Source organism: Trichosurus vulpecula, chromosome 5 (genome assembly GCF_011100635.1).
Source record: "Trichosurus vulpecula isolate mTriVul1 chromosome 5, mTriVul1.pri, whole genome shotgun sequence".
Taxonomy (NCBI): domain Eukaryota; kingdom Metazoa; phylum Chordata; class Mammalia; order Diprotodontia; family Phalangeridae; genus Trichosurus; species Trichosurus vulpecula.
The window spans coordinates 309,707,556-309,733,802 of record NC_050577.1 but is presented as its reverse complement, the minus strand read 5'-3'; the positions used below and the strand labels follow the sequence as shown (position 1 = coordinate 309,733,802).

Sequence of the window (26,247 nt, the reverse complement as noted above, 5' to 3'; positions counted from 1 at the left end):
CACTGTTTGAATGAAGTCTTCTGACTGTTTCTATTCAACTCAGTGGGCTTGGGAGCAGCTCCTGTGTTTTATGGGCTAGAAAAGTGAAACAAACAGGCCTTTTCTTCAGAGTTTATTATACTGGTAGGGAGACGGTCTGTGCCTAGATAGCTTCGTTCACAAGAGGTAGCAGGCATTTCAGGGGTGGGAGTGCCCAGACAGCTGGGACACAAGCAAAACCTTCCTGTGGGAGGTGGTTCCCCAGGGGTGTTTGAGCTGGAGGTGAGAAGGCATCATTCCAGAGATGGGCCCAGAGATCTTGTGTGAGAAACACTAAATCTGCGACTCGGGCTGGAACCCAGGGTGTGTGAGCTCTGCAGGGGAGAGCCAGATGGTGAAGGGCTTTGAGTTCCACTGCTGAGCTGGCATTTTCACCTCTCTCCCCAGTGCTGCACAGCCATGGGGTGCCCTGGGACCTGCCTCCATCCCTCCTCCAGGTGGAATGAAAGGGCCCATTTATTCCTCTCTGCAACAGCCACAGCTCCGGCTGGCTGCTGTGGGAGGCAGCTGAGAAGGGAGGGATCTGGAGTTTTCGGCAGGCAGAGTAAGGACAGAGCCCCTGCTCTGGTCCAAGACAGCAGCAGACACATTCAGAGAGGGTCTCATCTGGCAGAAAATGCTCCCAGCACCCTGATTTCTCCATTCTCATGGAATACTACATTGAAAGCTGGAAGGAAAGTGAGAGGCCAGATACAGTAGGTGCTTAATAAATGTATATTGGAGCCCTTATCTTACCAAGGAGTCTCAAAGAAGTGAAGTGCTTTCAGATCATAAATCTGGGGCTGAGAGGGAGCTTAGACCCATCTCCTTCATTGTGTGGATGGGAACATTGAGGCCCACACCAGGACTCTCTCAAGGTCATGTAAGGAGTGAGATGTCAGCTCCTGGGACCCCCTGTCCTGGGCCTTTGCTGCTACCCCCATGTTGTCCCCTAGGCCCGAAATAGCTGGGGCAGCCCAGCGACCACACATCCCAAATCAGGACTGGGCCAGTCAGAGGAGTGAAGTCCCTGCCTCTCCCCCAATGTGCTATCCCACTAGGGACCCATCTTTCTTGATACTCCCTGGAAAACAGAGCTATAGGGCCTGTTGTACCCACAGGGAAAAGGAGCCAAGGAGGGGAACATCACTTGTCCAGGGTCCTGAAACTGGGCCCGAAGAAGCTTTGTTTTTTTTTTCCCACTGCCCAGGGCAGATTGCCTCAGAATTAGGAGGGTTAGAGTTGATTATAATGCCTGATCTAAAGTCTGAGTCCTTCCCTCCAGCGTACCCCTCCCACCATGGCCAGGCTCCTTTCCAGGGGCCTTAGAGGGAGGGGAAGTTAGTATCCTGGAAACCTAAAGGTTATGCTGGGTGGGCTGATGTCATGGGGAGACCCCTAGGCCTTGCAGAAGGAGGAAGAAAGGATCCTGCCTCTGCGTCCCTTCAATTATTCTTCAAGCTGCCAAAGTGCTTTCAATGCTACAGGTATTTGGCCTACAGTAACTGAAGAGATGGGATTTGAACCCAGGTCTGCCTGATTCCGAGGCCAGATACTGGGATGTGCTGCGTCCACTTAGCTTTAAGGCCAGGAGCTGTTCTAGTGAATAGTTATTAACATGGAAGGGAAGGAACTGCCCTAGGCGCTCTGCTCTGCTTCCCTCTATCCAGCTGGGGGTCCTGCAGAGCTCCTCTCATCCACCCCCCACCCCCACCCCCCTTGGAGTAGGGCCCATCTTTATTTGAGGGCCCTGGGGGGAAGGGTTGATCTGCAGTCTCCAAGGTCCTGGTGACCCTGACTCTGTTATCTTAGATTTGTGTCTCCTTCCCTACCTTGAGTAAACAGGCCCCACCCTGAGTGACCCAAGACGATGGGGGAGGGCAGTTTGGCCTGTCTAAGGATTGACCTGGCAGGTCCAGGCTCACTGGGGCTCTGAAAACTAGAAGGGGCTTGGAAACCTGGCCTTGTCCAGCCCCTGGTTCTGTAGCTGGAGGCCTGGAAAGCCTGGAAAAGGGAAGCCATTCTCTGGAGGTCACTCCTCCTGAAGGGAGGCAGGAAACAGCCAGACTCATATTTGCACCAGAACCTGTCTGGCTCATGGGCCCTGGGGAGGGGACTCCTGGGCCGGGGACAGACCCAATTTAAGGACCTCAGTTTCCCAACCACCACCACTATAGGGCTTTGTGTGTGCACAGAATCTCCTCAGTCATGGAATCTTGGTAATTCTGGGGCTCCCGATCTGAGCTGGAAAGGGCCGCACAGAACCTGGGCCAGCCTGCCTTCTGTGGCCTGAGACCTCCAGTCTTGCTGGCAGCCCCTGTGAGGTCATCCAAGGCCTCGGAGCCCCATTTTATAGATGAGGAAACAGACCCATGTCGTCTCAACTCTCACACATCAGAGCTGGGATGGAAATGCTGCCCTCTGGCTTCCCAATCTGGTCACCGTTCCCTGGGTGGCAATGGCCCCTGGTCAGATCCCATTGGGAGGCCTGGGCTGCTCTCTACCAGAGGGAGGAGGATGTCCAGGGGGAAGAGGGAGCTGGAGACCCAGGAAGGAACTGGGCATGTGGAGCCTCAGGGAGAGAGGTGGAACATGGTGGCCATCTTTAGCCAGGCTGAGGCCTGGGTGCTTGGAGGAACCTTCTTGGCCACTAGACCCTCCTCTGAGAAATGGGCTCCTGGGGAAGCGGTGAACCAATTCCAGCAGAAGCCAGGAGACCCCTGGGGGATATTTTAGGGCTTCCTGTCCAGACCCAGAAGGTCCCTCCCCCCTGATGTCCAGGACTCTGCTGTCCTGGGGGACTTTCCCACGTGTCTCATTTCAGCAGACAAGCATTTCCTAAGAGGCTGCTAGGGGCTATGTACTGTGCAGGGCCCTGGGGATACTGAGACATGAAACTGGCCCTGCTCTCAGAGAGCTGCCAGTCTCTGGGGGTTTGCAACATGTCAGTGAATCCAATGTTATAAAAGGTTGTTAAAAGCAAGAGAGAGAAAACTTACTACCTGGTGAGTCTGTGCTTAAAAGCAAGCTAAGCATTCTATGAGGTACAGATAAAGAGGGAAGGTACAGGCAGTTCCTCTGGGCAAAGTCTCAGAGGGCAGAGATGGCTGGTGGCTTGACTATTATAGAAAGTGTGTGAAAGGAAAGGGTATGGAATAAGTCTGGAAAGGCAAGTGGGAACCAGACTGGGGATGGGGTGGGGTGTTGAGTACTGTCCTGGTCATTAAGAAACCAAAACCTTTCTCCCAGGGCCTCCCACATCTGCCTTTCCTGGGAGAGTTCTTCAGACAGTCAAAGGCAGCCAGTGATGGGTGCTGTGTAAACAGGCTGGGAGAGCCTGCACATCCCACCATGTACCAAAGCCGCCTCTGGTAGGGTTTCTTCTGCCACGGAGTGAGCCTTGTCTTGGCTGCTGCTGTCTGAGGGGCCCGGTCCAGTCCCATGAGGCTCCTATTGCCTGAGTCTGGGTACTCCCACACCTCATTCTCCTGGGCTTACCTAGCATGGCCCTCAGAGAAGGAGCTGGGGAAGCCTCGCTTCCTGGAGAGGTTTCTTGGTAGGGTTTCCTGGGAGGCTTAGAAATGAGACTGAGATGCCCTGGCCATCAGCGCTGGGCAGGCTCTTGGTACAGAGAACCCCAGAGTTTTGAGGGACCTTGGGAGGAGCAGCATCAGACCTGGGAGGGGGCTTGGAGCAGAGTGTCAGAGAGGCGGCCAGTGGTGCAGTGGTCAGCAAGCTGGGCCTAGAGCCAGGAAGGTCCAAGTTCAGATTTGACCTCAGACACCTTCTGAGTCTGTTTCACTTCTGCCCGCCTTAGCTTCTTCAGGAGATGATAATCATCGCACCTGCCATCCAGGGTTGTTAGTGCCTCGCCTGCTGCATAGTAGGTGCTTAATAAATGTACATTCCCTTCCCCCTTCTTTTCAGAGCTGGGAGGTTCCTTAGAGCAAGAAATGTCAGAGCAGGATTTTCACTGTGACAGCCCAAGGATGCTTCTGGGAGGGAGATTTGGGGGACCACTGGGTGAAGCAGAGGAGGCCAGCACAGGCCCAGAGACTGAGGAGACCTTCCTGGATGGCGGAAGGCTGGGGGTGTCCAGGGAGATGAGGTTGGTAGACTAGCCAAGGTTAGGTCACCCTGGCCCAGGAGTCATGAGATCTGTGTTCAAGTCCTATCCCTGCTGATATTTTCCTGTGACCCTAAAGGTCACCATTTTCTCTTCTGAAGGGGTCTGACTGGCTGGTCCCTGAGGCCCCTGTCCAGCTCTAGCTTTCCCAGTTTTAAGGAAGGACCTTCCATGCCATAGCTGGCGTTTTCTGTTCCAAGGTCTCTTCCAGCTCCAATGTCTTATCCTATCCTGTTTCAGCAGAGAAAATGTTTACAGCATATAGTCATGACCATCCAATGGAGAGGTGAGGCAGCCAGGCACTGGCTGCTCTCAGGGCCCCTCTCCAGTGTCTCTAGGACTGAAAGGTGTCGGCTCCTCATCCCTCCCAGGAGGGAGCATCTGAGCAGAAGCCTAGGGCCCTCCGTTCTTTGAGCCCTGCTAGATATAGGACTCCAAAAGGTGGGGCCCAGCTTCTGACCTCCCTGGGTCGATGCCATGCCTGGCGGGCTCAAGAAGAGGAAATCCTTCCCCCTTCCCTGTGGCCACCAACCTGTCCCTCAGGTTTTTCCTGCCCCCCACCCCCCAAGACACACACATGATCAGATAAGCCAGGACTACCCCAGGGCAGAGAAGGGGCTGGCCTCTGAGTCACTGAAGTGCTCAGTCCAGTGAAAGGAACCGTGGGACAGGGGAGATGAGATTCAGCCCTAGGGCCAGGGGCAGGAAGAGTGATTTCTGAGCCATGGGGTGAGGGAGGGCTTTGTGGAAGAGGCTGCCGCTGAGCTGAGCCAGGAAGAATGAAGGCAAAGCTTTCAGCGGCTGCTCTGGGTTTTGTCCTCGGTTAGGGGGAGCAGGTTAATAGCCTTGATAGCCCTGGCCTTCCCTTGTCCAGGCTAAAGTCAGGGCTCTTTCATATGGTTCTGGGCAGGGAGGGGCATCTCTAGTCCCTGCCCTGTTCTTTCTCCTCTGGACCAGATCCTACTTTGTTGGTGTCAATACCCTCCCTCCAAGGGGTCGCCCGCAGCTGGTCATAGGCATCCCCAGGGTCAGCCTGGACACACGACAGCAGCATGGTGACATCCCTGCTGGCCCAGGGTCTCATTCATTTAAGCTTTTCTTGAATGCCTACTGTGAGCCAGGTTCTGGGAACCATACCAAGTCAAAAATGAACAAATCCCTGCCCAGAGAAGTTCACCCCATTGTGTACTTGGGTGAAGATCCATGGATTGTAGACCAAGTAGGGGCAGGGCAGGGGGTGAGTCTTAAAGGAGGCCCCCATCGAGTGCCCCCAGGGCCCAGGCATAGGGCCCAAGGCTTCCCAAGGCAGTCATTAAAAGACCCTCACCCTGGGCGTTAGCAATGGCCAAAGGTCTCAGGGAGCCAAGACCCAGCTTGTGGGAAACCTCTCTCCCCTCCTGTTCTTTGATCCTCTCCTCAGTGGGGATGAGGAAAGGGCAGGGTCTATAGCCTTGCTCCTGTCACCCAGCGTCTTGAGGATACTGGGGATCAGGGTGGCTACTGCCATGCCCAGCAGGGACACTCCCACTAAGTGACCTCTCCTTGTCCTCCCTCCCATAGCATCCACAATGGAGTGATTGCTGTGTTCCAAAGGAAAGGCCTTCCAGATCACCAGCTGTTCCACCTGAACGAGGGTGTCAGGTGAGTGAACTTTACCAGAGAGGGTGGGAGTGAAGGACAACCCTGAGAGGGAGCCAGAGCTGGGATGGGGCCTTAGAACAAGGGATGTCAGAGCTGGGAGGGCCCTGAGAACAGGGGATGGCAGAGCTGGGAGGGGCTTTGGAATAGAGAGTGCCACAGGTATAGATGCAGTACAACACAAAACATAGAATTCCAGAGCTAGAATGAGCACATAGTCTAAAGCAAGAGGAAATAGAGGCCAAGAGAGGCAAGGACTTGGCCACAGTCACGTGAATTGGAAGGAGCAGAGTGGAATTCAAACTTCAGTCTCCTGATTCCAAATCCCGTGCTTGTCCTCCCATGGCACCAGGTCGATTTTCTGAGCTCCAGTTGTGTTACAAGGAGCTCACAGAGGTCAGAATCCAACTGGCCGGCAAAAGGATTTGCAGGAAACAGGACTAGTTTTCATCAGTTGGGAGCAGCTTAACACAACGTGGTGCGGGAATGTACTAGGACTGTTAGCGTGCTGGAAGAAATGATAGATGGGAAGGATGAGCTGGAATAAAGCGAAGGCAACAGAGCTAAGAGAAGAATGGACACAGCAACTACGAGGTTGTAAATGGGCCGAGCAGCAAGAAAACGGTCCTGCCTGAGCCTCGATCCGGACTGATGATGGTTATGACCCAGCTGTGCCCCAAAGAAGAAGGTTGAGAAGGTCCCTCCTGCCACTTCTTTGCTGAGGTGGGGGCCTATGGATGCGGAACACTGTACACACCATCAAAGTGAGATGATGAAGTGGACAATTTTCCTGAACTGCCCCTCCCCCTCCCTTTCTTTGTTATTCTTTGTTACTACGGATGCTGGGTAGAGAAATGGGACAGAAATATCAGGAAATGAAGGCAGCTTTAAAATAGGAGATATCCACAAAAATGAAGAAATTGGGGAAAGAAGAACCTGCTTTGCATTCTGCTTCCCGCAGACCGTAGGGAGCCGTGTGACTGGCTGAGCCTCAGTTTCTTCAGCTGTAAAATGGACTGAGAAGGTGGTGGCGAGCCCCTTTGTGCCTGCAGAGGTTGGGGCCACATTTGTTCTTGCAGAGATCGCTTTGACAGGGATGCTTGTCTCCACATCTGGTCTCTGGGGGGCATTTTGCTAGGCTGAGCCTCCTGAGCCTGGGGCTGGAACCACCTGGTCCTATTAGGGCCTGCATCTTCATCAGCCACATGGCCCTCATTCAGCAGGGGTGTGGATCCTCAGCCACAAAAGGGCACATTAACATCTGAGGATGAGGCTTGGGGAGGAGGGGCAGCCACAAAGAGTGGGGAAATCCGCATTCAAGTTCCCCTGTGCCACTTCCTAGCTGGGAGACCTTGGCCAAGTCTCCCTCATCCTTGAAAGGGGGAAGATGCTGATTGCAGGCCCCAGCTCCCAGGGCTCCTAGGGGAATCCCAAACATAGCAAATGACTTGGGGAAGTAGACACGATGTCCAAGGACCAAGGTTCAAATCCTGGCTCTGCCCAGTAAGAACTGTGCATCTCCCCACAAGCACTGGGCCCCTCTGGGCCTCAGTCTCCTTTTCTGTCCACTGATTCACCAAGCTTTGGTTAAGGACCCCCAAAGTCAGACACCCTGGAGGAACTTGCAGTGTCCTGGGCAGACCAAACACTAACCTGGGCTCCTGGGGAAGCACATGGAAGGTCATGTCTGGGATGGAGGCAGGGACAGGAGGGGCAGGAGGGGTATTGGGGATGGCACTAGGGAGCTGGGGATTCTCCAGGGCCAGGGAGAGAGGCAGTGTAAGTGGCAGGAGATGCAGAGGGCCCTGGATGGCGGATGGCGGTAGGGCAGAGGGCCCCCCTGAACTTGGGGCCTGAGGTCCATGCTGTCTTCTGGCTCTCTATCTGGGGAGTCCAGATCCTTCTTCCTCCCTGTGGGTGTGCAGAGTGAGCAGGGCCATGCGGGAGTCACTGTTATGATGTCTGTGTCCCTCTGTCTTCTGAACACAGGCAGCTGCTGAAAACCGAGCTGGGCTCTTTCTTTACCGAATATCTGCAGGTGAGTGTGAGGGGCCCTACCCCCTGCTGCTGCTGGGGGCTTGGGTTTGGGGCCAACAGAAATGGAAAAGGGAAGAACCCTGGACCATCAGAGTCATCATCATCATGATTACAGTGCCTCCTGGATAAGGGGAAGGGAGCGGATTAGCAATGGAAGCTGGGGGGCAGTAAGAAGCCTTCGGGGAGGGGCAGAAAATATTTCTGGCAAATTCCTGTCATCCTTTTGAAACAAATCTATATTTATCTTACCTGCACATGCCTGTGAATGCTAGAATGTCTTTCCTTCCATGATGAACGGGGGCATGGGAACATTTGCTGAAAGCCGAGGACATGGAGACCAAGCCAGGGAGCTTGGGATGTCCAAGACACCCTTGGAGTCATGGCATCCCAGGTTCTAAGCTCTGACCTCCTCACCCTGGGTGCTTCTGGAAAGCACTGACTTCTTTGGTGGTTCTGCTTTCAGAATCAGCTCCTAACCAAAGGCATGGTGATTCTCCGGGACAAGATTCGATTCTACGAAGGTAAGGCCACCCAGATGGCCCCAAGCCTGGGCACCTGACCTGACCAGTGTGATTTCCATCCTCATTCAATCGACAGATGTCTGTCAAGTGTCTCTTCTGTGTAGGACCTCATGCTCTGATGGTCCTCCATCTCCTGACTCCAGGCATTTGCCCCGGCTGTCCCCCACGCCTGGAATGCCTGCCCTCCTCACCTTTGCCGCCCCACTTCCCTGGCTTCCTTCAAGTTTCAGTTCCCATCATGTGCAGGAGACATTTCCTGGTCCCTGCAGCTGTCAGGGCTGCCTCCCTTCAGATATTATCCCTCCTATGTGCCTGCTGCCTCATCTCCCCCGAGACCGTGGCCATGTCGAAGTCAGGGGCTGTGGTCTCTCGACTTTCTTTTCATCCTCAGGGCTTGGCCCAGTGCCCCATCTATGATTCTAGAGCACAAAGTCACTTACACAGGCACCAAACAGAATGGAAGGGGGCCAGGCAGGGTTCAGAGAAGCCTTCTTCAGGGGGCTAGAATGGAGCTCAGCTTTGGAAGGGGAGAAGAATATGCCCAACCTGATGGAGCAGCACACAGCAATGGGAGCAAAGGTGTGGAGGTGGGAAATAACTAGGCATTTGGGGTCGGGAGAAAATAGCTCAGAGTGCTCCAGAGGGAGGGGTAGAAAGCAAGGTGGGAGAGAGAGAAAGTGAGTGTGTTGTAAGTGTGGTACTGGTTATTGCTGTCTAGCCTTTAGGGACCTCCAAGGTGTGGCCAGTGGGACAGCCTGGTCAGGGCCAGTGGACACAGAGCCATGTGCGTCCCTCCAAGGGACAGCTCTCCCCTGGGAATGTGACACCCCCCCAACGCCCCCACTCATCCCTACCCTTATTGCTACTGTACACACACACATACACACACACACACACACACACACACACACACATACACTCCTCCCAGCAGGGCCTGGGGACCAGCTCAGCCCAACACCCCCAGGAGGGCATAACCTTAGGTACCTATTGGAAGCAAAGATGGCAGAGACAAATAACACTGAGTCTTTCTTGAGAGATTAGAAATTCAGAGCTGGAAGGAGCTTTAGGACCCCTCTTGTTCCACTCCCTTGGAGAGCAAAGGCATCCAGAATGAAAACAACTTGGCCAAGGGCATGTAGCTGACAAGCCGCCAGCCAAGATTCGAGTCCAGGTCCATCACTGCTCAGTAGGCTTCAAAACTGGGCTTCAGGATCCACCCATTGCTCACCAGGGCTTCTGGAATAGGGGCAGTAACTAGGAGTGGGTTTGCCAAGTATGTGACAGACTCCAGAGTCCCAGGGGACAACAGACAGGAAAGGACAAGGTGATGTCACTGCCCATCTTCAGGCATGGCAGCGCTGCCCACCTTCGGGCATGGTTGCACTGCCATGATGGCAAGGGTGCTGGATTTAGCCCCTAATTTGGGACTGTAGGTATTTCACAGGGGGGTAGGGGGGATCTCTCTCGTGATGGGTAGAAATGGTGATGCCTTAAAGATGGGGATGACAATCCAGACCCATATGTCGTGTTGTGTTACATTATCATGTTACAGCGCATTCCATTTGTTAATATTTCACATATTACATCACATTCCCTTCTATCATATCATATTAATTACATTATACAGAGGGCATTTCAGGGAGGACAGAGCCCTTTTCTGTAGCTATTACAACAAAACTGGGACCTGAGTGTTCCTGTTCTCCCCATTTCACAGATGGAGCAGCTGGGAGGCTCAGTCCATAGTGTTGGACTTGAAGTCAGGAAGACCTGAGTTCAAATTCTGCCTCCGACATTTCCTGGTCACGTGGCCCTGAGGAGGTCACGTAACTGCCATCTGCCTTGATTTCTTCCCTTCTAGAGCAGCTGCCTCACAGAGCAGGGTGAACATTAATGAGAGAATGTCTGGAAAATTCTTCGTAAACCTCACGGTGCTACTTAGTTGAGGAAGCTGAGATGACTTTCTCCTGCTCCTGGCTAGTGAGAGGCCAACCTGGGACCCAGCCCCAGGCCTTCTGACCAAATGCCTCCATGAAATCAGAGAGGTGTAGGCCAGACAGCAGCCCCTGGCTCAGGCTTAACATAGACCCGGAAGGTGACTCAGAGCCCCCCCAGTCTGGCCCTTGCCCCATTGCCCAGGCTGGCTTCACGTGACTCCCTTTCAGGTCAAAGCCAGAGACACCTTTCCCCATTATGCGCTAGGCCATCTCCCACCTCCATGCTTTTGCACAAAGGGTCCTCAATCTAACCATTTCCCCCTAGCTGCCCCTCATTGACAGCTGAGGAAGGAGAGGGAGTGAGGGAAGTGAGGGAGGTCACCTAGAGGAGGATCTGTAGAGTTATGAGTGGAAGGAAATAGGAAATAAAGCCAGGGCCTACACAAAAGACCCACCTGCCCCAGTGCTTCTGGGATGAGACCCTCCCTCAGCAGTTCCTTCCCATATCTGGGCTAGGAAAAATGTTGCTGTGCTCTGTAGAATTCCCCTGGCTTGGGCCCCTGGTCCTCCTCCGGAAAGGCCTGAGCTTCCTTTCTTCCCACCCCTTGGGAGGAAACTCACAGGCCTTTGTCCAGTGGAGAATGCTGAGTCAGGGGCCCTGGGGCAGATCATTCAGCCTCTACCCTCTAGGAGGAGAGAGTCTTCTGACTCAGTCTGACTCAGTCTGAGCCTTGGCTGCTCTAGGGAACCTCAGCCAGCATGCTCCCCAAATCCAGGTTGGGAGGGGCTCGCTCCCTCCTGAGCAAGAATCCTTTCTCTGGTCTCCCTGAGCAATGGCCCTCTAGCATTGGCTTCCTCCAGTGTGGGGGAAGTGACCCTCCAGAGAAGCGGCCAGCTCCCCAGTACCAAGTCTAAGTGGGAGCTGGTGCTCCCAGGCTAACCCTTCTGCCAGGGGATGGCCCTTCTGAACATTGAAGAAGATCTCTTCTCCCCTGCCCCCCTCCTCATCTTTTCTTCTCCAGCCTAGACATGCCCAGGTCCTCCATCCAACCCTCATGGGCCTGAATTCTAGGCCCTTCTCATCAATATCCTTTCTGTGCTGTGTCCTCAGCTCCTGCTGAGCTCTCCAGGGGTGGCCCGACCCCCAGTCCTTCCCAAGTCCTAGACACCTCCCTGAATAAGGGGCAGCAGTGCCCCAAGCTGCCTGCTCACCTTGGAGGCTCCAGTACCCAGTGTGGTCAGAGAAGCTGTGGGAGATCAGAGATCTGAACTGCTGCCTGTGCCTAGCCAGGGAGTCTTTTGTCCAGCGCCCTGCTAGAGACGTGCCTGTTTGTTCCTGAGATGCCCTGCTGGGCCCGGCTCAGCCTGCCCCTGGAGCATGCCACCCTGGGCCAGACCCCAGAAAAGAAGGGAGAGGCTCGTGAAAGGCTGTTTTGTCCTCTGAAAAGAGTCTGAGCTCACCTCGAAGGTGAGAGGCCTGGTTTTCCCACTGACCCCCCACGTGATGAGAGCCACATCTGTAAAAAGAGTCATGCCCTCTCGCCACTGATTTAAGAATCGATGTGAGGGCTTTTGGAAGCAGGCAGCAGTGATCAGCCTAGGGCAGCGTGCCTAGGGCATTGCCCCACAGAATTTAGAGGGGGCCCCGAGATGCCAGGAAGTCTAGAAACACCCCAACTCCAAGCCTGTGCAGCCTTGCAGGGTCTCTGTCCCCAGGAGAGGCAGAGGGGCTGAGGTTTCCACCTCTCCCCTCAGCATTCTGGCACTGGCAGGCTACTGCCACAGTGGTGACCTATGGCTCTGGGACCTGCTAGCTTTAAATTCTCCTGGACCTGGCTGGGACACTGAAGAAAAGGAAGCCTGGTGAGTGGGATCACAAATCTGGAGGCGGTGAAGCTGCTGCCACCTCTGCCACCAACGCCGCCACCTCCGCTGCTGCTGCCTGGCACAAGCTATATCTGTTCCCCTTCAGATCTGACCCAGTTTCTCTCCCATCCTACTGTCACCAAGCTGCCTTCCAGGATGCTCAGACAACACAGGGAGGCTTCATTGGTCTCCATGGCACCATGTTGGAGATGAGGTGGATTTCTCCTCTGCCTGGATTCACAGAGTCCAGAGTCCTTGTTCAGAGCTGCAGTGACCTTTGTAGACACCTGCCCCACTGCCCCTCCATCCTTGCCCTCCCCTCAGAGACCTCTGGCCATGGGGCTTGGTCCTGAGGCTGGGAAAAGGCCAGGAAGAATGAACTCAAGGACATCTGAGCCAGAGGAGTACGGTGTAGGTGGTCCCAAGTCCTTGTCCTTGTTTTAGCCTTGGTCAACTTACTTGTGTTCTGTGGGCCACAGTTTCCTCACCTGTCAGAGGTTCCTTCTAGCTAGCTTGGATTCTACAGGTCAGAGCTTTCTGGAGAAAATGCCACCAGGAGTCCCTAAGGACAAGGGGAGAAAAATGACTCCTCCTCTGGGAGCCAACTAAAACCCTGGCCAGACCCAGTCAAGGTTCCCCCTTCCTCCAGCTCATGGATCCACACCAGCTTCTTTCAGCTGGTAAGACTTGGCAGGGCATGACCAGACCAGAGGTGGCTTCACAAGGCAGGATTTACACCCACTACCTCAGAAACAGGAATGGGGGAGGGGGATGCCCGCAGTCATCCAGTGTGCATTCAAGAGGCGAAGGCATGTATGAGGGAGGCCCCCATGAGATAATGAGATAGTGGACAGCTTTGTGATCGAGCCTCAAGGCAATCCATGCTAGATGTTTATCATCGTTAGTATTATTAACCACTGGGCATGTCTTAAGCACCTGCAATACACCAGTTACTAGGGACAGCCCTTGTCCCCAAAGTGCTTCCTTACCTCCTAGAAGAGCCGGAGGGTGGTGACTGTACAACCTGGAGAGGGCTCAGTGGCTGGGAGAAGAGGGCAAGAACAGCTTATAGTAAACTGGTATCAGCTTAAAAATATATCATGTAACCATTGTCAAGTAGTTACCAGCACACCCCTCCATTGTCCCAAGGAGAGCAGGGGAGCATTCATTAAGCACTTACAATGTATCCATCGTTTTCAAAGACGACCATAACGTCAGGGAAATGATGACATGATGGCACACTTGACTTTGGTTTGAGTGAGAGAGGGCTGTGCAAGGTCACCAACCTCACTTCCTCCTTCAGAGCCATCTGGGTCCAGTGGCCTGATATTCATCAGGATGACTGGAGATGACCCAGGAAAGAAAGAAAGAAAGAAAAAGAAAGAAAGAAAAGAAAGAAAGAAAAAGGAAGGAAGGAAGGAAGGAAGGAAGGAAGGAAGGAAGGAAGGAAGGAAGGAAGGGAAAGAAAAGGAAGGAAAGAAAGAAATCTAGCCAGTAAATCTCAAATTAAGTGGGCAGCTTCTGGCCATCAAAATTTACCTTCCTTTGGAGAGTAGAAGAGAGAGAGAGGGAGGGGATAAGCTGAGTTACTCAACTAGCTGGGCCCCCATTCAGGCAGCTCTGTCTACTCAGACTCAGTTCACTCTGAGGCTCATAGAATGGACCACAGTAGCTCTCTACCCAAGCTCCACTTAATGGCTGTTCTTTGGGCCCTCCTGGCTTAGAGTGAATGTCAATGCTCACTGTTTCTCTTTGGAATAGCAACTCTGAGGGTCTTCCCCTGCCAGCTTGTTTTTCCTTTTTTTTTTCTAATTAAAGAGGACATCCCTTGACTCACTCCTTAAAGAGGCCTTTTCAGTGAATGGGCATCACCTCACTCAAAGTGAGTACCTGAAAAGGCCTTAGCCTAAAAGGGCCAGGTCTCCCATTGCATCCTGGGCCATCTCCACTCATCCTGACAAATATCTGGTCAAGTTCTGGAGGAGGAAGTGAGGCCGGTGACCCTACACAGCCCTACCTCACTCAAATCCGAGTCAACTGCAAGTCGTGTCATTTGCCAGATGTCATGGTCCTCTTCAAAAACCAAAGACAAACACAACAATGTATCCAGCTAAACTGTAAGAAAAGGCATTTCTGTACTCAGGGAGCGCTCCCTTGTCCTAATGGGGGGGGGGGGGCGGGGAAGAACTTTAGTCTGGAAAGCTATGGGAAGGGTGAGTAGGTGGAGATTGAGACATCCCATCCAGGTACAACACAGAGGGGAGGCCAGCTTGGAGGGGTTGAAGAGGATGAGTGAGCCCACCTGGAATTGCTGTTCCCCCTCAGGGCTCCTCTGGGAGCTCACCACTTTCTCCTTTAGAATGCCAAGAGATGTCTTCTGGGCAGTAACTGGTTTTCTTTTCTTCTAGGACAGAAGCTACTAGATTCTTTGGCTGAAACCTGGGATTTCTTTTTTGGGGATGTCTTGCCCACCCTCCAGGCCATTTTCTACCCTGTGCAGGTGAATAATTTCATTGCATGATGTGGAGATAAGCCACCTGGGGCCACATCCAGCTCTGCCATTTGTTGGCTGTGTGACCCTGGCCAAGTCACTCTTCTGGACCTCTTTCACAGCTATAAAATGGGCCAAGTCATTCTTGCATCATCCCATTCCTGGGATGCTTAAAGGAACACATGCTGTGGACAGTGAGGCAGCCACCCACCCTCCAATCAGGCACTCCCCTGTCTGTGGTCTAGGCACGGGCTCAGGGTTCTGGTGTGCATTGACTTGGGGAGGTCACTTTCATCTTGGTCCAGATGCTGTGAGATCCTTGGGGGAGGGGGAGCTGTGGGCCCTGTCATAACTCTGGTTTTTGTTACTGCAGGGGAAGGAGCCCTCTGTCCGTCAGCTGGCCCTCCTGCACTTTCGGAACATCATCACACTCAACATTAAGCTGGAAGACACCCTCTCAAGGTCTCGTGCCAGGATCCCCCCCTCCATTGTCCAAATGCTGCTGGTCCTCCAGGTCAGTACTCACCATGGGGTGGCGTCTGGTGGGCCCTAGGGTCCCCAGAGCAGTCTTCCTCAGGGCTGCCACATGTGGTCCAGATGCTGGTCTCATCCGTGCTCCTGGTTGGCACCTCACCCGTGGGCCACACCCTCCCCTGCACATCTATCACACCCTGCCTCACCAGGCCCTTCTGAGGGGTGATGCAGATAATGGAGTGAAAGAGGGTCAGGAAGTGCCCAGTCAGGGAGTCCAAGGGGCTTAGACTTTGTGGTTTCTCTGTGAGTCCCAAGGGAGCCACACACTCAGGGACCTGGGTAGAGGGGATCCCTGTCACTGGCTCGCCCGAGTACAAATGTTCATACATCAGAAATGTGGTGCCAGGGCCTTTGGTTGGTTCTTCCATGGGGTCTCTCAGATGGCAGGTGACACCAGGTTTTTTGTTATGCCTCACCAGAGGCCTCAAATGTTCTTCCTGAGGTTAGCCTCCAAGGTTCAGGTCCCTGGGCCATCCTCATCCAGTCCCTTCCTCGGTCCTCCATGGAGGCTCTCCCAATGGCTAGACACCTTCTCTGGACTCTGCCAATCTCAGGGATCCTAGCCCAGATCTCTTCTGATCACACATACATACACAGTATCTGATCACAGTGTTACATCATTGATAAGATACTATGATCATGCATTATTGCTAACATGGCTTCATTCATTCAACAAGCATTTATTAAACTTCTACTGTGTGCGGGGATAGAGGAAGTGAATGGATAGCAAGCAGGTCCTGGAGCAGGAAGTCCTGGGTTCAAGTCCCACTCTGACATGCAGGACCAGCAGTGGGGCTATGTGACCCTGGACAAGTCACTTGCTCTCTGGGTGGCCCAGGCAATGTTCTGAGGCTGTGAGTAACAGACAAGTCACTGACCTGCATCAATAGAGAACATTCCCATGTTCAGAGCTCCCTGCCTTCATGAGGTGGGAGGTGGGCAGCTGCCCGCACTGGGGCCTCCCATGGCCCAGCCCTTGGCAGGCGCAGAGGAAGGGAGGCCTGCCCTGGGGAGAGGTTTGGCCTGAGGGCCTGGTGCAGCTGGAAGGCCACTTCTCCAATATCGGAGCGGGCAGGGGCTGCACTCTCTGGTCGGGCACGGCCCACATGCAGGGGTGCAAGAGAAGAGAGAAGGGCAGGGGCTGGTGGTCAGGGCCCAGACCCTGGGAGACACCTCAGAGGAAACTCATGACCAAGGCTTGGACACCACTGGGCACCACCACCTCTATTATAGATAAGGGAATGGAGGCCAAGAAACAGGAAGCTCCTTGGCCATAAAAGGAGCAAGCTCTGAACTGGGCCCTTGGATTCCTGGATACAAGTCTAGAGCTGCCATGCTGGGCCATAGGCCTGGAGCCAGGACCTTCCTGGGATCCACCTTCCTTTGCTTATGGATGGGCTACTGAGGCCGGGGTTGTGAATCAGCAGTGGTTGGAATTGAATGCAGGTCGTGGGCCTCCAAACACAGACTAAATCACAGACTTGAAGAGTATCCAAGGTGGAAGGGACTTCCCAAGACATTTCATTCTTCATCAGTTCATGAGAGTCTGCCCAGGTTTTCAGAGGGACATTTCCACTACACTGGATGTCCCAGGAAGACTCTCCCAGTTCTCCCTGAGACCTTGCCCTTTGCCCTCACCCTCCATGGGACAGCCCCTCAGACCTGGGAAGCCCCTCCAATGTTCCCCTCCCCTGGGACTCCTCTTGGCCAGGCCAAACAAACCTCATATGGGGCCAACTCAAAGCTCTTCCTTCCAGGGGCTACCCTCCTCCGGACTCTCTCCAGCTCATCTGAAGTGTTCTTCTTAAGCCATGATGTCCAAAGCTGAGCCCAGAACCCTAGATGTGGCCTGGCCAGGGACTAGAATGGTCAGCCTGTTCTTGGTGCTGCCATCTACCCCTCATATTCCTAGGGAGATGGCAGTCCACTTAGACCCCCAGAGCCTTTTCAGACAATCTGCAGTCTGACCGTGCCTCCTGCATTCTTTCTTTGTCAAGTTTCAGCATCTTTCTCTCCACCCACTGTTGGGGGTTGCCAGCATACAGTACTTCAAACACTGTGCCTCACTTATGGCAGGAAAAATGGGTCTCTGGTTCAGATACAAATCTGGGGGCCCTGAAAGCCTGACACAATTCCTCCTCCCCTCCCTTCTTATTGTGACTTAACCATCCACAGAGATTATGGGATAGAAAACAGCAGCAACAAAGGGGGCTGTAAATGAAATGGCAAACTGGTAAAAGTGTCTTCAATTCATCTGAGTAGTGACTGAATCGACCCGTTCATGCCCTCCTTGGATTCCTTCAGTTTTCTTCTTTGTGTCTTGTTCATTGGTGTCTTCTCCACCCCCATCCCCCCAGCCCAGGTAGAAGCCTCCTCCTCATCCCTTCAGGGCATCAAGCCCAGTACAGGCACCGTCCCTCCCCTTAAGAGCTCATGGTGTAGGATGGGTGTGTCCCCCTCCCCCCAACACAAACACAACACCTTTGGGACCAGGGAAAGGCACTATATTGCCCCAAATATGGCCCCTGCTCCACTCCCCTAAACATAGCTTGTGGATGCGCCCTGAGGGCAGCCTCTGGTTCTTGTGGTTTGCTTCCTTGCAAGGGAAAGGGGCCAGGCCCAAGGGGGCCCACGCAGGCAGTGAGTAGCTCTACCTACAAGCATTGGGGGGATCCTGAGATGGGAGAGCAGCCCGGCTTCGGATGGTCAGGAAGCCCTCAGGGAGGCATGGGCCAAGGGGTCATTCCAGCCCATGTGGAGCTATGGGGACAAAGGTGGTGAGGCAGGAGGCCACAGGTGCCTGGTGTGACCAGGGCATGAAGTCTCTGGAGATGGCGTGATCTGGGATAAGGTGGGGAAGGTGGGGATTGCGGAGAGCCTTGGAAGCCAGACTAGGAACCTGGCCTCCATTCAGTATGTGTGAGGGAGCGCTGGAGCCCCTTGGGCAGGGGAGCAGGAGGCTTCTTTGGCAACACTGAGCCCTGGGAATGGGGAATGGGGGAATCTTGATGGAGCCTGCCCTGGCCTAGGGGCCAACAGGCAGGAGAGACCATACATGGGAGCTTGATGGGTAGGGGAGGTCCATCAGCTGCATCTGCAGCTCCGCCAAGGTCAGGCTCAGAGAAAGGGTCCCATCAGAGTGACCCTGAGCTCAGAAGCCTGTCTGAGATGCTGACATCCCCTGGTGGTGATGGCTGCAGATGCAGCACCCTTCAGCTTTCAACCTTCAGACATTCTGGGCTTGGGAAGACGGGAGCCCACAGGGTCTTAGGCTATCAGAGGGGGTGTTGGAATGGGATTCCTTTCCAGCATGGCCCGTCACTTACCCCGGGCTGCTGTCCCAGTGGCCCCTCACTCTCTCCATCATATGCCTCCTGCCCTTCCTTCTGCCTTCTTGCCTTCTCAGGGGGTCCATGAATCCAAAGGCATCACAGAAGACTATTTGAAGCTCGAGGCTCTGATCCAGAAGGTGGTCTCCCCGTACCTGGGTACCTATGGCCTCTACTCCAATGATGGACCCTTCACACACTCCTGCATCTTGGGTAAGGAAGCCGGGCCCTTTGGACCACACCAGCAGGTAGGGGCAGATTCAGCTTGGCAGCCCAGGCCTCAGTAGCTGCTCTTGGGAGAGGAGGGTCCCATCATCCCCCTCAACCACTCTTCCCTCACTCCTCCTCAGCATCCCCAACAGGTCCTGCTCCCCAGTGAGCATGAGGGAAGTGGCTCTTTGGCCTGGCACCAACACTTCCTGGCTGTGTGGTTCTGGACAGGTCACCTTCCTTCTCAGCCTCAGCTGCCTTATTTGTAGCTACCTCCCTCACAAGCCTCTAAGTAAAGCCCTTTGTAAGCCCTTCAGTCTGAAAGAATGGGGGTCCATGACAAGGAAGCTTGTGCGCACAGATACCTGGGCACCAAAGGCAGCTAGCTAAGGACAGATGGGAGCCTGATGGGCTAGGGAGGGGCAACTGCTCTCATCTTGGGGGTGGGGGGACACTGGAGCTAGCCTTGAAAAGATGGGAGAGTCCTCCTCAGCCAGAGGCTGCAGGCGTGTCTGTCCTAGAAAGCCAGGAAAGCTTACAGGGGAGGCATCCATCTCTGAGAAGTCTGAAGGACATGTGGCTTTACACAGAAGGAGGCTTTGCAGGAGGGAGGGAGGGAAGGAGGAAGAGATGGAGGGAGAGAGAGAAGGAGACAGGTGGGGAGAGAGAAAGGGAAGGAGGCAGGAAGGAGAGAGTGAGGGAAAGAGGAAGAGGTGGAGGGAGAGTTGGAAGGAGGCAGGAAGGAGAGAGTGAGGGAAGGAGGAAGAGATGGAGGGAGAGAGAGACACCTTCCAGGAAGACAGGGACAGAGGAGGCTGCATGAGCTAAGGCACAGAGTTGAGAGAGCAAAGATGAGTGACTGTGTACACACTTTCTTCCTTAATCTCCCATACAGTAACCACACGTCCTGCCCTAGTGGTCCCCTACCTTTCTGCCCACGAAGGCTGCCTGGCTCAATGGAGAGAGCCATTCGGGCTTTTCCAGGCCCTCCTGAGTCTGACTTCTTTTCCTTAATCTTTCTGCTTCCATCGTCATGATCACTGCACATTGTCCTTCTGGTTCTACTCCTTTCTCCCTACATCATTTCATACGAGCCTGCCCAGATTTTCAGAGGGACATTTCCACTACACTGGATGTCCCAGGAAGACTCTCCCAGGGTTCTCCAGTGATCCCTGGTTCACCCTGAAGCCTTGTTCTTGTTGATACCTTTCTGCCACACTCCTCTGATTCTTAAAAACCCTTGATCCCTCCACCTGGTCACTAACCGAAATGGTCTGATGGATGAAGGAGGGAGAGAGGAAAGAAGGAAAGGAGAAGGAAAGGAAGGAAGGGGGGAAAACAAGGAGGGGGTAAGGGATGAAATGAGGAAGGAAGCAAGGAGAGGAGAGATACTTCTGTTTGAATACCCAAGCACTGGAAAATGTGTTTGGACCAACAGGCATGAAATACTCCTTGTAATAGCTTCACAGTAAAGACAGAGATGGGAGGGTAGCCTGAGACAGCCTAGGAGGCTGCCACTGGGGAAAGGGACTGAGCAGGGTCAAGCTGGGGAGCCCATCTGCCATGGAGGAGGAATCATGTTGTCACTAACTGTTCTTGCTAATCAGGTATTAAGCTTTTTTGCTTCTGCCTGGTTGGGGATTACAATACATTTTGGTGCACTGAAACAAAGCACCAACCACCTAGCCCTAGTTATATCCCTGTCTAGCCCCTTTGGGCTTGTCTCACCTTGTCCTCACACAAACAGCTTAAGAGCGTGTAACATCTCCATTTCACAGATGAAGAAACTAAGACTGAGAGAGAGAGGGGAGAGGGAGGGGGGAGGAGAGAGGGGAGAAAAAGAGAGGAGGAGAGAGAAAGGGAGGAGAGAGAAAAGAAGAGACAGGAGAGAGAGGCGGAGAGGCAGAAAGAGAGAAAGGGAAGGAGAGAGAAAGAGGGGGAGGAGAGAGAGAGAAAGAGGGGGAGAGAGAGAGAGAGATGGGGACAGAGAGAGAACCCTGCTACCCTGCTTTGCACTTTAGCCTTCTGGGAATTAGTAGCAGATGCCCTTATGCCCACTGGCCTCATATGACTCTGATTTTGCTTCCTCCAACAGAAAAACGCTTTTCCCGCCGTTCCAAGGCAGGTGACACCATGGCCAAGAATCCGGTTGTTCGCTCCAAGAGTTACAACAATCCACTGCTCACCCCCGTGGCGGAGTATGAGACAGAAGGGTTAGCGGCCAATGGCACAGGCATCCGAAGACACTCTGTCTCCGAGATGACATCCTGCCCTGAGGCCCAGGACTATGCCGACCTTGATGGTGGCTCCAAGGTCTCCATGGTGGCCCCCAAATTGTCCCTGGCTGCTGAGACTGAGCGTTCCAATGCCAAAGTCCATCCAGTGAGGCAGCCACCACTGCCAGGCCTGTACCACCAGTGCAGTGAGCCCAGTCCGACCTTCAAACTGTCCAGAAACCCAGCCTCAATCTCAGCCCCTTCCTCCAGCCCAGAGAACTTAGTAGACCAAATTTTGGAATCCATTGATTCTGACTCTGAAGGGATTTTCATAAACTTTGACCGAGGACGCTCTAAGGCAACAGGATATGGTGTGGATGGGAGCAGACAGAGCGTTGTGTGACCATCCCCCACCAGGAGAACAACCTGGCTCATGTCTTGGGCCATGAATGTATGTGTCAAAGGCAGCTTGGTACGATGGAGGGCGCCCTGGACTGGGGAACGGGAGGCCTGGGTTGGAGTCCCTGCTCTGGTCATTGCTGGCCCTGCAGCCCTGGGCAAGTCACCTTCTCTGAGCCTCAGTCTCCTCTTCTGTTATATAGGAGAAATAATCCCTGACCTCCCATGGTGGCCATGAGGATCCCATGAGATAATAACATGTGTGGAGGCACTCTGTAACTAATACGGTGCGTGTGTGTGTGTGTGTGTGTGTGTGTGTGTGTGTGTGTGTGAGAGAGAGAGAGAGAGAGAGAGACAGAGACAGAGACAGAGACAGAGAGAGAATGGGGGAGAGAGAGAGACAGACAGAGAGAGACAGAGACAGAGACAGAGAGAGAATGGGAGAGAGAGAGAGAGAGAGAGAGAGAGAGAGAGAATGAGAGCCATTGCTTGGGTGTATTTTTTCACTCCCTGGTTTCCTCACAGCCCTCCCATCAGATTTCTTGCCACTTGGACAGGCTTCTCCAGGGGACGGTCTTGATTTATCTTGGTGCCCCTTCTTAACTCCCTGGGATCCTTCAAACTTCTGTGTCCTTAGGAGCCATTTTCTACATCCTCAATCAACTGATCACCAAACATTTGTCAAGTGTTTGCCCTGACCCTGGCACTGTGCCAGATTTGTAGAGATACAAGTGAACAGTCCATTATTCCTTGTCCTGATGGAGCCTGCACTCTACCAAAGAGATATAACATGTCTATAGACAAGTAATTATAAGCTATCAACACACACACACACACACACACACACACACACACACACACACACACGGGGATTTTCAACCAGAAGGACACTTGGACTGAGTCTGATGAGACCCAACCACCAGGTCAGTGGGCAACCTCATTCTCGGCCCAGACTCTCCCCCACCTGAGAGGAAAGTACCAAGGCTGGTCCAAGAACATACGATGCCCAGCATAAATTGGACACTCACATACATACCTCCTCCCTCAGCCCCTTCCCAGGGGTCAGCATTCCACGAGAGACTTCCAGTGACAGCATCACACCACAGAAGCCTCTCTGTGGGCAGCCATACCCAACCTGTGTCCAGTACCTTCTCTGATTCAGGGTCACTTCCTCAAAGTACCCCAAAGCTCCATGGGTACGACCAGTCTGTCACCATGGACAGTAACAACCAACCTTTCTCTCTCCATCCCCTACCAAACAAGTGGCCTCCATAAGCTGGGACTGCTAGCCCTGTCTCCTGGCCACCCTGTCCATAGGTTGGCCATTGGCCTTGGCCACAATGCTGGCAGCCTGGACCACCCCCACCCCAGCCCTCATCAGTGATGGCTCAGACCAAGAATGGGGGGATGGTCCCCTTTCCCCTCTGTTGCTGAATCTGTGACTGGAAACCTAGCCAAAGAAAGGCACTGGTCTGGAGGTGGGCTTCTCTTCCTCCTCTCTTCAGCTCAGGCTGCCTCTTCCCAGGCTCCCTAGATGGAAGTTGGCAAAGAGGAAGGAACATTCCTGGGGGCTGTCTCTGTGGAGCAGGCCCATATCTGGCCAAGAGCAGCACACAGGCTTAGGTGAGGCAGGAGTTTACCTGGCCCAACCCTCCCACCCGCATCCAGAACTAAGATAGTTTGTAAAATGGGGGGGAGGGGAGAACAGCAGCTGGAGCCTTGCCTTCCCTTCTGTCTTCTGGGGCCTTGGACTTCAGTTCTCTTTCCCTTGTCATTGGCCCAAGCCCCAGACAGCCCCCAGAAATTTAAATTAAAGTCCATGAACATCAAATGGTGTTTGTATGTGTGTGCTGAAATCCTGCCTGTAGATTGAATTCTCTGCAGTTCATTTCACCAACATTAACTGCCCCTGTCTGGGCAGAGCATTGGAAGGAGTCAGAGGAGGCAGACATCCCATTTGATGAATGTGGGAGATGTACCCAGACATGGTGATCCGTGCTAGGAAATGAGCAGTGCCCATAAGAGCTCAATCAATGGCCTAAGAGAACCCCCCACCCCGTCCTTGTTAGCTGGAAAACTTCAGAAGCGTTGCATGACCAGGTGAGATACACAGCAGAGGTTTAAGAAATACTCGTGGGCTGGCCCATCATTTGGAACTGGGTTTTGGAGTAAGGGAAGGATTTGTTCAATGAAGCATCTTCTCTGCACACTAGGTCTAGGCTAGGCACCCAAATGAAGCAAAGCCCTGCCTTCAGGGGCGCTTCCATTCTCTCAGGGGGCTGGAAGGAGACTACACCACACATGAGTGATCTCACATCATTTCCGAAGGTGGAACGCCCTTGCACCTGGTGGGGGTGAGGTCAATCTCTGCCCAGGTGCCGATCTCTTCCCATTCTGGGCACTTTTTGTCCATGCTTCCCCATCAGCCCAGGCTCCCTCCTCCTGGAGGCCTTCCCCAGGTAGCAAAGTGTACAGTGGTCCTTGGGTTACCGATCTATGGTTCCTCAAGCTTGCAGAATGACCAGCTCATCTCCAGACTCATCCCTCCTTGGCAATGTGCTCTCAGCCCTTCTCATGCAGTGCTTGGAAATTTGTGGGAACCCCTGGTGCCCACCACTGGCCTCTCCATTGACATTTGGGTCCCCTGTCATTTGGTGTTCCCACATCACTAGTACAATACCATAAGTATTATAAAGATGAATTGTTGAATGAGGGAGCAATTTGGGTCATTAAAAAATCAGTCCCATTTCCCAAATGGGATCCAACTCAATCCCAGACCTGGCCCGTCATCTGTCTGCTGGGCCTGTCTTGTGCTGATAGGCTACCTTGCTGTATGACATCACCTGGACAATGGGTATTATTCATCCATTGAGTTTTCCCTGTGTAGATTGTTAGCCCGGCCTCTTCTGAGCAGCCTTGGGTCTTGCTGAGGAGGTCCTATTGTCTTCTGGAGATTGGTGTCATCTTCAAACAAGGGTCGCCACCTCTAGTCATCTTCCCCTGAATTCCCTTACTGTACATAGTAGGTGCATAATAAAGACTGAAGAATGAATAACATGGCTTTGTGGAAAGCTGCATTTGGAGTCAGAAGATTGGTGACCTTGACTTTAACATTTCCCTTCCTAGGGATTCAGGCTTCCCACCTCTAAAATGAGGGGCTCACCCTGAATGTCCTCCTAACTCTAACCTGTGTGATGCTAAGTTTTTTTGAGGGTCCGCAGAGAGCCTCATCCTGGCAGAGAAGGGCAGATACTGGTGACAAACATGCTTCCTTTCCTGCCCCTCTGGCTCCTGGCAGGGAATGAGACACCTCTCACTTCTCACTGGGGTGATCAGATGTCTCCTTTGCTGGCAGTGTGGGCCCCTGCCTTTTTCCTGGCTGCTGAGAATCAGTGAAATATCAATGCCCAAGTGTCTGACCCTGGAGGCAAGGAGGTATCTGCCCTGGATAGCGACCAGGTGAGATCTCAGGGTGGGGTGGGGGGATCATTAACCTATTGGGCAGGGGGTGTGTCTGTGATCTTGGCTCCCACTCCTGCTCTGTGTGACCTTGGGGGAGCACCATCCTCTCTGGGTCTCAATTTTCTCATCTGTAAAATAAGGACCAATAATCCCCAGAGTATGAGGAAACACTTCTGTAGCCCTTCAACAGAGGTGACATCATCATCACCATCTTCAGCATTGGACTTCTTCTTTGGAAACAAAACATGAGAGGAAGGTGTTGGCAAAGGCTCAGAAATGGGTATCTGGGCTCTGTGGTGAAAACTTGATCAGACCAAGGGCACCAGCAGAACCCTTTGGAATGGAAACCTCTCATGAGAAAAGAGAAGCACAGAGCTGCGAGGGACCTCCAAGGCTAGCTGTCCAGCCCATCATATCACAGACGAGGACACTGAGGTTTGAGGGATTCACCCCAAATCACATGGAAAGTAAATGAAAGAGTGGGATCTGACCACCCCTGCCCTCACCATTCTCTACCTCCAAATCCATCATGCTATGATTAGTAAGGAGTAGGGCCACAATTTGAACCCAGATCCAGAGTCTAAAATCAGTTCTCTTCCTCTGATGCCATGATACCCCTCCAGCCAAGAGCAGGGATCACAAACCAGGAAATAAACACCACTGTTGGGAGGACTTGGGAGGGGGTGCCCTGTGGAGTCTGTTTTGAAAGGAGAGAAATCAGAGGAAGGTAGACAAGTTCTGAGCCCAGAAGAGATCAGACACCCACAAGGCTGGGAGAATGGGAGAGCCCTTCTGCTCCTAAGTGTGTGAGCCATGGAGCCCCATTTTGTGATCCTTAGAAATTTGTTCTTAGATATGGGTAAAAAATGGTGACTGATCCTGTTGTTAACCTGAAGGCCTTTAGCTCTCCAAGTGCCTGAAGGCTAGGGGTGATGGGGAAGCGGCTTTGTTTTTGTCCAGGGGTCCTACAGTGAGAGGAGCTGGTTGCAGAGACAGGCTTGGACTCAAAGTGAGAAGATCCATCCTCATGTGGACAGATATAGATAGTGGAATGCCCCATGGAGCTCTTCCTCCTCCACCATGAAGATTTTCAAGCAACAGCTGCAGCTCACTGGGGAGGGGGTGGGGGTTCTCAGGAAGAGCACCAGCTCAAATGTTATTTGGGCCAGATGGTCCCTGAAATCCCTCGCACTTTCTGATTCTCTGATTCTACCATCTTGTGATTGTTTGACCTGGGACTTGCCCCTGAATTTCTCTGGATGAAGCACATACATCCAGACTTAGCTGATGACATACAAGACAAATGGATTCATGTTGTCAATGCTTCTCTGGACGTTATGCCTGCTCTTCATAGAGGGCTCTCCCTCCCTAGAAGCTGGCGATAATAATCAATCACCCTTGGGTGGCTGCGAGTGTAAAATGAGATAAAATGGCTGCAGTTCTGAGAAGGTAACTTCTCTTATTGT

General features: G+C 53.2%; 1 protein-coding gene across 2 annotated transcripts in view; it reads left to right on the top strand.

Annotated features, from left to right (window-relative positions):
• The window catches only part of LOC118850005 (rho GTPase-activating protein 8-like), a 71,211-nt gene that overhangs the window by 1,775 nt on the left and 43,189 nt on the right, over positions 1-26,247 (top strand). The window contains exons 2-8 of one of the 2 annotated variants that reach the window (XM_036759172.1): positions 5,705-5,785; positions 7,772-7,820; positions 8,283-8,340; positions 14,549-14,640; positions 15,005-15,145; positions 18,572-18,707; positions 20,800-21,649. In XM_036759172.1, coding sequence (XP_036615067.1) covers positions 5,705-5,785; positions 7,772-7,820; positions 8,283-8,340; positions 14,549-14,640; positions 15,005-15,145; positions 18,572-18,707; positions 20,800-21,323 — 1,081 coding nt within the window. In that variant the 3' untranslated portion in view covers positions 21,324-21,649. Of the gene's footprint in view, positions 1-5,704; positions 5,786-7,771; positions 7,821-8,282; positions 8,341-14,548; positions 14,641-15,004; positions 15,146-18,571; positions 18,708-20,799; positions 21,650-26,247 lie in introns of those variants that run through there. The other variant, XM_036759173.1, reaches the window with a different exon arrangement.